Source organism: Siniperca chuatsi, linkage group LG2 (genome assembly GCF_020085105.1).
Source record: "Siniperca chuatsi isolate FFG_IHB_CAS linkage group LG2, ASM2008510v1, whole genome shotgun sequence".
NCBI classification, from domain to species: domain Eukaryota; kingdom Metazoa; phylum Chordata; class Actinopteri; order Centrarchiformes; family Sinipercidae; genus Siniperca; species Siniperca chuatsi.
Genome location: NC_058043.1, coordinates 2364885 through 2378722, shown reverse-complemented (window position 1 = coordinate 2378722; position 13838 = coordinate 2364885). Strand labels below are relative to the sequence as shown.

Sequence of the window (13838 nt, the reverse complement as noted above, 5' to 3'; positions counted from 1 at the left end):
ATTGCTTTCAATGGCCAAGTGAAGAAATTCAGAGAGATTGTAGATGACTTGAAATATAAAGAGGCTGTTGCAGAGTCAGAGGGAATATATTTTAAGGACTGCTAGTGTGTTTGGACAGAGTCTGCGCTGTCTCAGCTAATCTTGAAGAGCCACACTGACTCTTAGAGTTAAGCAAATTTAAGCCTTTTTATTCGACTTTTCTGACAGGCCGGGATGTCGTGCAGTGAATCGCTATGTAAACAGCTCGTTGTGAGTTACATAAAGCAACTGAACTGTGAGAAAAACATTTTTCATCGTGTTCTTGTATAAGATCATTTTGAAAACTTCATGTGCCTGTTTTTGCAATTGATGGATGTTCAATCATATTTTTGGGTGCACTGTCTGTTTATGCATATAATATCCGTTTGATGACAGCAGACACAAATAAGTTTGAGAACCCTTGAGTTAAATTTTTTTACTGCATTTCGGAACTGTCTGCATGCAAATCCCTTTATAACGTGCATTTATAAATCCAACTTTCCACCCTGAAGCCCAGCGATTGGTGTGTGTGTGTGTGCGTGTGTGTGTGTGTGTGTGTGTGTGTGCGTGCGTGTGTGTGCCAGGCAGACAGTTAGGTAGCTGTTGTCTGATTTGAGTAAATGGTGTGGAACGTTATGGTAGTGAAGCTGGCCAAATGACCTGTGGCCAAAACACACAGATGGCGTACTGTCACACATACACTAACACATTCACACACACACACACACACACACACACACACACACACACACACACACACACACACACACACACACACACGTCTAGCACTTTAGTTGGAAATGCATAGACCGCAGCCATACACACCCGATGCATTTAAATAACAAAATGTACTGCAGAGAATGAAAACGAATGGCAACAAATGAAGGTAATGGGAAAGTACGAGTGAATGAGCGTCTGACTTGAGGTAAAAAATAATGTTTCGTGAAAGCTTTTCCTGTTTCACAGCAGTTCACTAAATAAAACTAAAGAGATTCCTAAGTGAGATGAACGGTGAGAGTAGAGGAGTAGAGAGGAAAACAGAGAGTCTGTGATGCTAGCAGCTCTGTGAGGCTGCACTTAAGTACACAATGACAACGTTAACATGCCGACGTTTAGCAGATTTACCATGTTCACCATCTTAGTTTAGTGTGTTAGCATGTCAATATTAGCTAATTAGCACTAAATACAAAGTACAGCTGAGGATAATGGGATTAGTTAAAATGACAAAAATCAACATCTTGATGATGGCACAAGATAAAACGTCAGAGGATCACCAAAGTTATTAACATTCATCCTGAGGGGAACATGAATGTCTGAACCAAATTTTTATGACATTCAACAGTATCGATAGTTGAGATATTTCACTCCAAATCACAGATGCCAGCCTCGTCTCGGCACTAGAGGAAAAGTCAGAGGATCATCAGTCAGACAATACATCATCTGGGAACCATGAATGTCTGTGCAAACTTTGTGCCAATCCATCTCAGTAAGAGATATTTCAAAGAATATATACTATAAGAAACAGGTCCGCTCAACAAAGCCGGAGCTGGGCTCCAGACTAACTTTTTCCATTTAGGTGCACCAGCACATCATTTAGGTGCACCAGCACATCATTTAGGTGCACCCGCACATCATTTAGGTGCACCCAATAATACATTTTAGGCACAGGGGTAGAGCGAGGGGAGATTGTCCACTCCTTAATCAACCGCGGATGGCGTCGTTTTTGTAATTACTACATTTCAGGCACACTAGTGCGACCAATGAAACTGTTTAGTCGCACTTGACAGATTTTAGGTCGCATGTGCAACCAAAATGGTCGCACCCAGGAGCCCTGCCGCCAGCGTGGCTAAAAATAGATCAAACAAATCTGTGATTCTTTGACTTTTCTACATTTACATCAGTTCAAAACACACACACATCGTCGTCCACAGAGCACCTACAGTTAGAACAGGCAGAACAGCTAAAGATGCAGATGTTTCTGTTTCTGCTTTTAATCATCTTTCAACTCAGTTTCAATCAAATGTGCTTTGTTGGCAGGAAAGTTAAGAACAATGCAGCTGAAGCATCGACATCAAAGTTAAGCATTGTCTCTCTCTTCCTTTCTCAACTGTTTTTTTTTAATTTCACCTCCCTGTCCTGAGGCATCAATGGAAGTTTTCATTTAGAGACACACAGTTGCATAATCCTGCAGCTACAGCACCAAGCAGCGGGTGATAATTTACAGTTGCCAGCAGCTCTACAATTCCTCCAAACGTGTCTCTTTGCATTGCTGTCAGTGTCACGTCAGCGTATCGCTCCAGCGGCTCCAAAACTGCTGTTCAGAGCAGAGAGGAAAATCACCCCGACTGAGCTCATTGATATCCTTAAATATCACTTGTTTCTGCAATATCTGCGCAGAGTGAGCACACTGAAACTACCAGAATTAACTTTATTTCTCATTGTTTCAACGTAGTACGTGAGATTGAATGTGGGTTGGATATAGAAACTGTATCACAGGGCAAAATATGGTAAATTACACTACTTCTGTGTGGTGCTATCACTCCCTGGAAACAGATTATCTAGCCAAAATATGGGTTTGCATCATACTGAGCATATAGATAGACAATGGAGAAGTGGATTACGCAGCAGGAATATTTTGAAAAGTTCCTATGGACGTTTTAATACTTTGGACATTTAACTAACAGCCAACTTTCAAGCTGACAGAAGCCGATAATTCAGTACTTGAAAGAAACGTTTGTTGTTTGGGGTGTCCTGACCGCTTCAGGTCATCCTCCCATCCCTCGGCAGTAGAAAGCAGAGGTATGATCACATCCCATTTAGCATGTGACAGGCTTTGTTCCCACATCATTTATTTCCCTCAACGTGTAGCGTATCACATCAACCTACTTCATGCACTGGAACAAAACATTGCCAGTGAACATAAATCTGTATGTTTAAATAATGTAATCCAGGCAGCATTACGTCTCCTCCCAAACATTAGCCAATGCAAATTTGTTATGAGTATAATTCACAGGAGACATGGCTGGCTCTAGAGATGGTTTGGCGCCGAAGAAGAACAATTAAGTTAAAAACGATTACGGTAATGCAGCTTGAACAATGGCAGCGGGGCTGAAGACAGCGCTGAGCTGTACTGCAGGAATGTGACAGCTGATAGCAGGCGAAACGTAAGGACGAGGGCTGAGACTCAAATACTGTAAGGGGTAACCAGATAGGACTGTGATCTCACACTGTGGGTTTTATGTAACGCTGTAGAGTGGGTAGCTGTAATGCAGGAGAGCTGGGATGCCTTCAGTGTCTCGTGGGAGCGGCGTAATTTACATTAGACCTATAAAGCTCTGAGTAAGGTGGTGTGGAGAGAAGGGATGAAAGGAGGAGTGAGAGAGAGAGAGAGAGAGGAGGGTGAAAAGGGATTAAAATTTCTAAATAAGTTTATCATGGCAGTTCAAGCAGCAGAAGAACAAGTCGTTCAACTACCAGCACCTCTAAAGTTCACTGATTAACATGTCACATCTCCTTTATTTAATCATACAAAACACATTTGTTAATGCAAATTAGTTGTTATGGTACATTTAGGAAATCGGGGTTGTCTCTGCTGGTCACAAAAAGCTCTTTTCCATGACAGGAACTTAACCTGGAGCCTCCCATAACCTGAACTTGAACGAACCGGTGCGATCTTGGTTCTACGTTCTGCCTGTGTTTCACAGACCGGAACGTTTGGGTTATACGGCATTGAAAAGGCAACACGACTTCGGATACCAGGACGTCATTTTAATGTGCATTTTGTACGTGGGTGCGGTTCAGCTGTGGGATTAATGTGGGTTAATTAATAAAACAGACAGGGCTCCGACTGCAGGAGGCAGCTCAATCGGTTCACAGCTGTTTTTGCCTTCAAGAGAAAATAAAATAGTGTTTGGTTTTGCTGCCCTGCTACTTAAAAATACCGCACTACTGGAAACATTATATGTTTTTTTTAAAACCATGCAACTCGAAAATTATTGAAAAATTTTATTAAAGTAGTAACATACTCCCCAACACTGTGCAAACAGTTCACACGGACAAACGCATAACAGGGCAGCAAAACACACGACGGACAATCTGAATCTGAACGTCGCCTGCACTGACACACGCTTCCTCACAGTACGTTTCTAAACACATTGTTGTGTTTGCCTGTTGGCTTTGAGGAGAGCGATATAACAGCTGTTTCTCATCTGACGCGGTGAATTAAGGATTTATTTCGACCAAACCAGAGTTGGTGATTGTTGGAAAGGTGGAAAGACAACAATAACAAAGAATAACAAAGATGGTTTCATTTTGTTTCTGTCCAGTTTGAATGAAGTGTGTTTTACGATGATCTTGGAAGTAAAATTACTGTTTTTCTCAATGGAGTCTGGTGCGCCGTAGCACCCATTTGTTTTGGTCTGAGATGCTGGTGCTCTAGTGCGACATTTAGTGGCAGTGAATGTTGCATACAGCTCCTTTAATTCACGGATTGTTGAGTTCCTGTAGTGGAAAAGGCCACAAGAGAGTTCATGAAGAAATATTTGGTCATGAGCATTGTTATTTGAAACTGTAGCTGGACTTGGACAGAAACAGAAGATGGGAACGAGGCGTCAGTATGTTGGCGGGGAAATGGTTACATGTAGTCTTGTTTTTATTTGATTTATAACACTAAAGCTTATTTTGAATTTGAATTTGAGAGCAGGAGAGGGACTGAGTGGGAGAAAAAACAGAGAGAGAGACCAAGAGAGAGAAAGAGAGGGAGGCAAGAGCGATAAACTGGGCAGAAGCAACAATGGGAGCTGAGATGTGTTCAGTATCTCGTGGGATGGCTCTAATCTGCATTAGACCTATATTACACGGCTGAGCTGCCGGCTGGATCGTCATACAGTGGAGCGTTTTACTGTATGTGGACAGTAGAAGACAATAGAGTAAGGTGGAAAGAGAAGAGCAATGAAGAGAAAGACGGAGAGACGAGTGGGCGTTTGTAATGCACGGATACGAGATGCATTCAGGGTCCCGTGGGACGGAGCTAATTTACATTAGGCTTAGCCGAGTTCAGGCTGGGAGAGAGCGAGAAGGAAGAAGACAAACAATCGGGGCGGGGGGGGAGGAGAGGAGGAGGATGGTGGAAGAAAATGCAAGAGAAGAGAGACAGGAAGGGAAACAAAAAAGAGAGAGAATAACGTTTGTGAACAGATGTCAGGATGGATGGATACCTGTAGGAGATCTTTTTATCTCTCCATTTCTGTCCCGTCAGGGCGTAGCGTTTATTCCTCTGCCGGCGGCTGGTGTGAGGATGATCTGGGACGCCACAGCGAGGTCTCCTCATCCACCTGAACACATGACATTTCAATTTCATTATCTTTCTGAACACCCAGTACTGGGTGAACCCTGACTTATCTGATCAGCCAAACCTCCGTGCTCCATGTCTACTCGTATATCACAGGAAACACTTTGATCAGATTAGTACACATCTGTTATTCTGTTTATTTGCTGGACTAATTTCAATCTAAATTGGCCGCGCTCCCCTTAGTCACTGTTGCTAGGTCAGTTTGCAATGACATCGGGAGCAAAATCACCATCAAAATTCAAAGTAATTTGTGAAACAATGGATCTGCTGGCAGATTTGATCAACTTTAGCTACTAGCATAGGAAAATGCTAACGCTAAAACTAAAAGTTTGCTGATAACTGACTTCTTAAAAATGTTTCCAGCTGATTCAATTTAAAATGAAAAGCCTGTAAAAGAGTCTTTAATAAGAACATGACGGTTACATGCGTGATTTCATGCTAAAAGACTGGGGCTCGAGCTACAGGTAACAGGTCCAAGTCATCATCCTCACCAGCTGATGATCCATGTAGAAGACGTGGAAATGAAGCAGCAGCATTGTGAGTGTGTTGCAGGGTAAAGTTTTCTGAATAAAAATGTAACTGAAATGTTCATTCTGACGCAACTCTTGGATGCTTACTGTAGAAAAACATACTTGGACAAGAAACGAGCAGTGCTATCAATTTATGTTTTAATGTTCATGATTCACTTTTACAAGAGAAAAGGATCTGAAGAAGAGGAATAATCAATGAGTCTGGCAAAGTTTGGACCCTGATGAAGCATGAGGTATAACCAGTTTTCCTGCAGCAGGTTTCAGTCACCTTAACTGAGGGATGTAAACAGCAGCGGCAACAACAAGGACGATGGCTGACCGAGTGACGGCAACTTATTATTACGTTAAAAATTCCCGTTTAGACCATCAGCAGCACAAACTGGAGTCAACCAGTTCAGCCAGGAAGCTGCTGCACACTGAGGCTAAATATGTCAGTCAATTTACACAGTTGGTATATCAGTATATCAGTATGGCCTTTAATCGTACCTGTGCTGTTACTGACTCTTAGATCTCGCCCACACAAACCAGATTTGTTAACCAGCTTGTACATTGAAGTAGGGGCATCACATTTAAATTTGAAGCAGCAATGATCAATAGTTTGGATGGAGCAAATGAGTATGTGTAATGTGAAAGGGGTCGCTTTTAGTGACGAACCCACAGAGAATTACCGCCTGCCTCTGCAGTCCCCCCCCCCCCCCCGGCTCTAAACAGCTTTATGGCGACTTTACTGTTTTGGCTCCGTCTCACTGCTCGCATAGCATCGTTTTTGGCAGCAGCAGGCAGCTGTGTTCAGCTAAAAAGCTCTGTTAAACATATTGTACACTGCTCAGCACCAAACTGACAGACTCAGTTAGCGACTAGCTGGTGAACACAGCGGAGCATTTCCCTCAGGAGTTAGTGGAGGCCAAACAAAGCTAAAAAGGAGAGTGAATATTGGACTTACATTTGTCAGAAATACAACTCTGGCAACTGTTTGCCATATCAACTTAAAAGGTGATGATATGTCACATTTTGTGCCAAAGTGCTAAAAAAACAAATCAGCTATTGCAGGTTTAAGGCTTGTACAAACTAAATCTGGCCCAACATACTGTAGCAAAGTGCAACTTACAACAACATCGATGTTGGACAATCCTGCACAGCAGTGGAGTACGTTCATTGACACCTGGTCTACTTTCACCAAGTTGTGTCTTATTTGAATTTTGGGGCAGTTTCAGTTCTTGTTCTCTAAAATATTATTTTGTTTTGTAAAATAATTATTAGATCATTTCTCACGATCACACATTCTGCTGGGAGTCGGGAACAGTATCACCCGGATACTAATGACTGTATGTGTGTGTTGGGATCTAAAAACAGGCTAGTGACTCACTCTATAGTCGTCTCGTCCAGTATTCCCGTCACAGGAATGCCGTAGAAGCGCTGCATTGCGGCCACGGCGGACTGCATGGCTTTCTCCTGCCGGAGGTCTGACGTGCGGACATCGTGAGGCAGCAGGTAGCCGTAGTTCTTCAGCCACGTCTGAGAGAGAGAGATGATGCGAAAAGAAAAGGAGTAGAGGTCAGATATGATCAATACAAGACAGAAGTCGGAAACAATTTCCCTTACCTCAAAACTCAGTTTAACCACTGTGTTAAAGTGCCACACACACACATTGACAACACTTTATTTTTAGAGAAAAAGTTCAATTCAGGTTGACGACAAACTAACACAAACTAAATTCTCTACACGTTAGTGATACTGAAAGATGAACTAGAGATGAGTTCAACTAAAGAAAGTGTTAACTGACAAAAAGATTTTGGTTTTCTTTGACTAATCAATTAGAACAGAAAAAAAACCTTAAATGATTTCTCCAGTTTGTCTGCAGCCACACAGAAGGATCTCTTCAAATATTAAAGACCTAAGCATGTTTGTGAATATTATTGGGATGGTAAAGATATCATTTTCCAGTAATGACTAATAGCTCAATATCCATAAACAAAAGATTATTGAACAATTAGGTGACTAATCAGCTGAGAGGGAAATGCAATCAACAAAATTAAAAATGAAACATATTGATGCGTCAGCTTTCCATTTCCTGTCGATGAGGTTTGAGTTTCTGCAGGTGACACTTAGTCTGGACAATATTTCTGCTCTCAATAACTACCTGGTATTTCTTTTGTTTATTAGCAACATATAAAACGCATCACGAAGATTTTCCCCAAAAATAATCAACCAACAGTGTTTACAACCACAGATTTCATGAAAGTCCCTTTCGGATGTGCATCACTTTAGATAAATGTGATGCCAATTTTACGTCTCGTGTCTGAATAAGCGTCCGAGTCAGAACGAGACTGAATTGAATGCTCTCAGATTAATGTAAAGATTGCAGCAGCACACAGATTAAATGCGTCTTGTTCACCTTATTAAAGATCACTGTAATACATTTCTCAGGTAAACATAATCTCTTACGCTTAAATATATAAGCACAAGTTTAATAAACTATGAAACACATGAATGAGCCAATTTAATGTTAGGGAGATTCTAAAAATCATTTCTCCCCTCGCGGTGTGGGGCAAAAGAGATTAAAAACAATAATAACCAGACCAGCTGTCTCCTTCCTCCCAACTAAAAGTCTTGGCACTCTGTGCTTGGGCACCGTCTGGCTTTGTAAAGTGGGCAGCATTATCTATCTAATAAATTATGAAACTGATCAGAAATTGTATTTGGGGATTTACTGTGTTTTCAGCACGCCGCTGTTCTCCAGCAGCCGGGGGGCGTAGCACAGACCTCTGGACCCTGTACACAGGGCCCTCTCTATGGGCCCCTCCCCGCGTCCACCGCTATTCATTCCAGTATCTTTGTGGGCCCTCCTCACATGAGGGGCCTGGTGATAGCGCATGCGTACCATTGTGGCAAATTTAGTACAAGCATTCCAGCAAAAGTCCTCCGTGTGTGAATGACGAGAAGCCATCACTTTAACAGCTAGCGGTGCAGCATATTCCATTTCTGAAAAGGGGCCATGAAGAAAAAGAAAACAGACATTTTGTTTGAGGTTTTCAAACTGTCAGACGCACCTGCCCCAGGGGGGGGGGGGAAGAGTAGCTGCTGATGTGTCCCGCTCCCCACCATGGTCAGCAGCAGTGACCGTGACTCACGGCTCATGGCGGATGTTAGCGTGCTTTAAAACCCTGAGCACCCGATGGCTGCAAATTTGCGTCAAAATTCGTACTCCTTCTGTGAGTCACAACTCTGAACACACAGGCATGATGCACACATTTCTAGCTCTATTGTGATTTACTCTTTCCAAGCGTATAATTAGCTCTAACCCATAAATCCGCTTGGAAATCATAGAAAAGACGACGCTCCTTAAAAACGCTCCCGAACTTGCAATCATGTTTTTGTTCTTCTGCATGACTTTTGCAGACACTTTTGTCGGGGGGGGGGGGAAGACGACACTGGTCCATCAACAACAACCTGAAATATAAAGTAAGTCTTCACCCAACAGATTTATCATTTCTCTCTCTAGTGGAGTTCTCCTCTGATGTGGCAGAGCAGAACAAGAGAAAGGAGGTAATAACGGGTGGGATGAGGAGCTGAACGGATGAAAACAGACTCAGGCTGGGGGAAAGAGAGAGGACACCGAGATTTATCGAATGTGTCAGAGAGAAAGAGATGAAAGGATGAGGAGAGAGCTATTCCTCCCGAAAAGTTCACAGAAAATCTGATTCACGCTGATCCAAAAATCGATGCTGAATCCACAAGTTTCCTCGGATGATTCTTATTATGTCGTATTTTTCACTTTGCAGCGCGCCTGTCTCTTTAATATGACATAACACAGTCTCACAACCCTCCTGAGAGAGCGGGGAGAGGAAAAAGAAGAAGGGAGAGGAAAGAGAGAGGTAAATGAAGAGGAGGGAAGAAAGAGAAAGAGAGAAGGGAGTTGAAAGAGAGAAAGAGCAGCAGAGATGAGAGAGAAGAGGGGAAGGGGGAGGAAGGTGGGAGAGATAACGAGGGGGAGGTTGAGCCCTTCTCTACAGTAGGTCATTAATATTTCAAAGTGTGGGCCAGCCTCTCCCAGCCAGTCCAAGCCCAGCAGCCAGCACTCAGCCACAACATGAGCGTCTGCCCAACTGCCATGACGGGCGCAGAGAGGTGACCGGCGCTCAACGATTCAGTCTGCCATTTCCCCCGGAGAGAAAAATATCCTGAACGCAGCCGAGCTCCAGCAGCAGCAGCAGACTGGCAGCACAAGCTTAAACACACCGTCACAGGGGAGGAGACGAGTCCCTCATATCTGCTTCAATCCTAAATATCATCACTTCAAAAAAGGAAAAGACACAATAAAACATTTAATGGGTTGCTATTAAAGTCTGCCAGCAACATTTGATATTGAAGGAAGGATCAGTTTTCTTTTGTTGTTGATAAAATGCCTAAAGAGCTCTGAGAATATCTCTCAAATGAATGTACCAACAAGTCCGAATTAAATGACAAAATACATCATTTGTATCTGCCCTTCACACGACACAGCTTCTGATCGGACGCCCACATCAGCAGGATGCCATCATTTGTCACTGCGTGCTTTACATTTTTATGCTCTGACGATGCTATGGTTAAGGTTTGGTTAGGTTTAGGCACAAAAACAACTTGGGTTGGGTTAGGGAAAGATCATGGCTTGGGCTAATATGTTGTTTAAGTCAGGGGTTCTTGTAAGTAAAGGATTTCACTTTTTAAGCGCTTTTGCCAAAAAAATCTGTCCAAGAGATCCTGTGGAAACTTTTACATGTTGAAAATATATTTATCAAAAGCCATTCAAATAAAAAATTATAATCTAAAACACAAACTTTTGTCCAGTTTTAACAGACTTATGCTATACGTCTTCTGCTCCAACATCAAACTGACACTTCGGGGGGGGGGGGAAGAAAGTAAAAGCCACGAGCCTCTGCCCCATGAAATCAGTTCTACTTTCATAAATGTCCATCAAATCCTCCCGTTCATTCTGAGCAGCATGCCGACAGAGGAGCAGGGGCCGGTAATGACAGCGGTCTGCCTACACGGGGCCGATGGTGAGCCTCCGCCCCGCTGATCTCTTGCTAGCTGGTACACGTATCACGTGTTTCTGATTTTTCATTAAATGATGCATTTATTCTGATTACAATGCAAGAAATCCTCAAAAAGACAGATAATTCCTATAGTTAGCTACTTCACACGGCACTTTCACACCCGAACTGTGGTGGCTGGACAGAAGCGTTAACGTTACGACTCATCTTTTCCCAAAAGGCTGTGTCATAATCTATTTCAGACCGGCGCTCTGAGACTGAACACCTTCCACATTCACACAGACGACCTTCATCAGTCTGAGGAGGTGACTGACGGCCGTGAACAACCTGCGTTACAGACCGTGTAGATGTAACTTGAATTATTTTTTGTGCCGACTGATTATTGTGCTAATGCTCAACACATTTGTTTTGCTGCTGCAAAAACAAGAAGATCCGTGATACAAGCCCTTTGAGTGCTGCTGTCTAACTCCAGTGTTTAGCGAACTTACTTAGACTGTGATCCTAATCTGCTTTTAATCCAAAGTGTAAACGTGAACACAATGTGCCACATGGTCCGTGAGCCGAGAGGAAACGGACTGCTTCCAATCCAATTACAAATCTGTGGTGATGACAACACCACACTTCTCTAACAAAGCATCTCAATCTGATTCCTGTAATTGAATCCTGTTCTATCCAGATACTGATTTAAAAAAAAAAAACAGAGCTCCAGGCGAGAATCAACAAAACAATTTCACTACAACTGTCAAGATACAAGACCTCTATTCGAAAAAGACAAAAATAACGATTACGCAGTTTCATCTATAAAAAAATAAGCTAGACAATTTAAGTGTTAAGATTTCATCAAGCAATAATCTCGTGTATGTGGTTTTTCATTTCATACAACCAGTTACTTTATAAGTACTGATGTCACAACGTTTCTAAATTGTTAATATTTCATTTCCCTTCAACAGCGGACTGTTACAGGCAACAGAAAAGTTGCCAAAAAAGGTTTTGACAGAGAACTGGAGCCCAAAGAAGCTCTGATCTGTTTATTGTTGGAGTGTGCCCTGCACGGCTGTGAGACACACACACACACACATTGACATGATGCCTTCCCCAGCCCCTTACCCTAACCTAACTGTAACCTGAACCCTAAAACCAGGTCTTAACCCTCGTAAAGCTGTCTCTACCCGTGGGGACCTCAATATTTGTCCCCACTATGACACAAGTTCCCGTGGGTTAGTGTGCATTCAGGTTAAAGTCCCCACCGGGATATAAGAACAAGAAACACACACACAAAGCACTCTACAAAAGTCTCCAAGGACCTCGATACTGCATTAGTCAGTATGTTTGTGTGTCTATATGTGTGTGTGCTCATGCATGTATGTGTTGCTGTTTATATATGCAAGTGTGTGTGTGAGTGCATCCGTGTGTATGTCTTTGTGCGTCAGTGGATATGCATGTATCCTTGCACCCGTGGGTGTATGCCAGTGTTTTAGTGTGTGTGTGTGTGTGTGTGTGTGTGTGTGTGTGTGTGTGTGTGTGTGTGTGTGTGCACTCTGCTGACGAGTGGGACAGCTGCTGCTGGCTCAGAGGAAGCAGTTTGAATTAAATAATTCACCAGCTGCTATTATAACAATTACTACAGTGCCATCAAAGCTCTGCACACACACGAGTTTCATGCAACATGAGAGCAGTAACATAAATCACCGGCAAGATTAAAACACGGTGATTTATGTTGCTGTTGCTGCACGTGTAATTAATATTCTTATCGGACAGAACAGTTTCTAATAGCGACTGAGCGGCGATTCGTTGGATGTTCTGGGAGCCACAGAGACACGCCTCTCAGTAACCGCCTCGTGAACAGAAAACCTGAGAAACACAATTATCCAGCGAGGACAAGCAGTCCTGGATTACCGAGGTGCTCCCCACAGAGCAGCTGCTGCACACTGAAAGGATGAGCGTTTTACTGCCGGGACCACAGCACGCCTTCAGGAACGCTGACACGATTGATGATCAAAACCAATAATTCAAACGATTAACTTCATCAGGCGCTGAGATTTATGGCTTTCAAAGCTCAACTTCAAGATGTTCCTACAGCTGCAACGTTCACGGGCCGAGCTGTAAGGCAACGATGTCGCGTCACATTTTACACAAGATTGAGAAAGCTGTCAGCTGAAGACTGATCTGCGCTCAGTGTCTGAGTCTGTGTTAAATGTTATGCAAACCATGTTTTCTATGTGCTGCTTGTGTGAAAAGAACCAGAAATCAGTGCTGGAAAGTAACTATAAGTTCATTTATTTAAGTACTGTACAATTCTGAGGTAATTTCTACTTCTACTCCGCTACTATCAGAGGGAAATATTGCACTTTTTACTCCACTACATTTATTAGGAACCTGTAGTTAGAATGAGCATGTAAAACACAACACGTTGTTATACAGTAAGTTAAACCACCCAACAGTTAAAAAACAAACAAACAAACAATTAGCTCTACTGCAGCCAGCTAAAATATGAAAATTAATATTCCCTTCTATGATCTGCAAGTGCAACTATATATCTATTAGAATTACAGTCTGTCAAAATACGGTTGTGCCTAGCTGAAGCCTCAGCTCACAGGTGACCTATCTCGCAACGTTAACAAAAGGGAAAAGTGATTTGTCCATCCGCCCCATGATTCGGATCCGCTCCAGAACTGAACGGGTTCTTCCTTGGCCCACGCTACACCCTTCCACCAAGTCTCATGACAAACGGGCCGGCCGTTTTTCCGTAATCCCGCTGACAGACAAACAAACGGCACCGAAAACATAACCTCCTTGGCGGAGGTAGAGAAAGGTAAAGTAAATGTCTGACGCATGCCTTTCCATATATGTTTTTACGCGCTTCTTCAATTGCACATAAAAACTGCAGTTTTCCTGCTTAGCTGAGAT

At 42.8% G+C, this 13838-nt stretch overlaps 1 protein-coding gene across 5 annotated transcripts in view; it reads right to left on the bottom strand.

Moving 5' to 3' along the window:
• Positions 1 to 13838, bottom strand: part of mmp24 (matrix metallopeptidase 24) — an 81502-nt gene that overhangs the window by 39693 nt on the left and 27971 nt on the right. For all 5 annotated transcript variants that reach the window (XM_044183074.1, XM_044183106.1, XM_044183096.1 and 2 more), the window contains exons 2-3: positions 7265 to 7413; positions 5235 to 5351 (exon numbers count right to left, since the gene is read on the bottom strand). In XM_044183074.1, coding sequence (XP_044039009.1) covers positions 5235 to 5351; positions 7265 to 7413 — 266 coding nt within the window. The remainder of the gene's footprint in view (positions 1 to 5234; positions 5352 to 7264; positions 7414 to 13838) is intronic.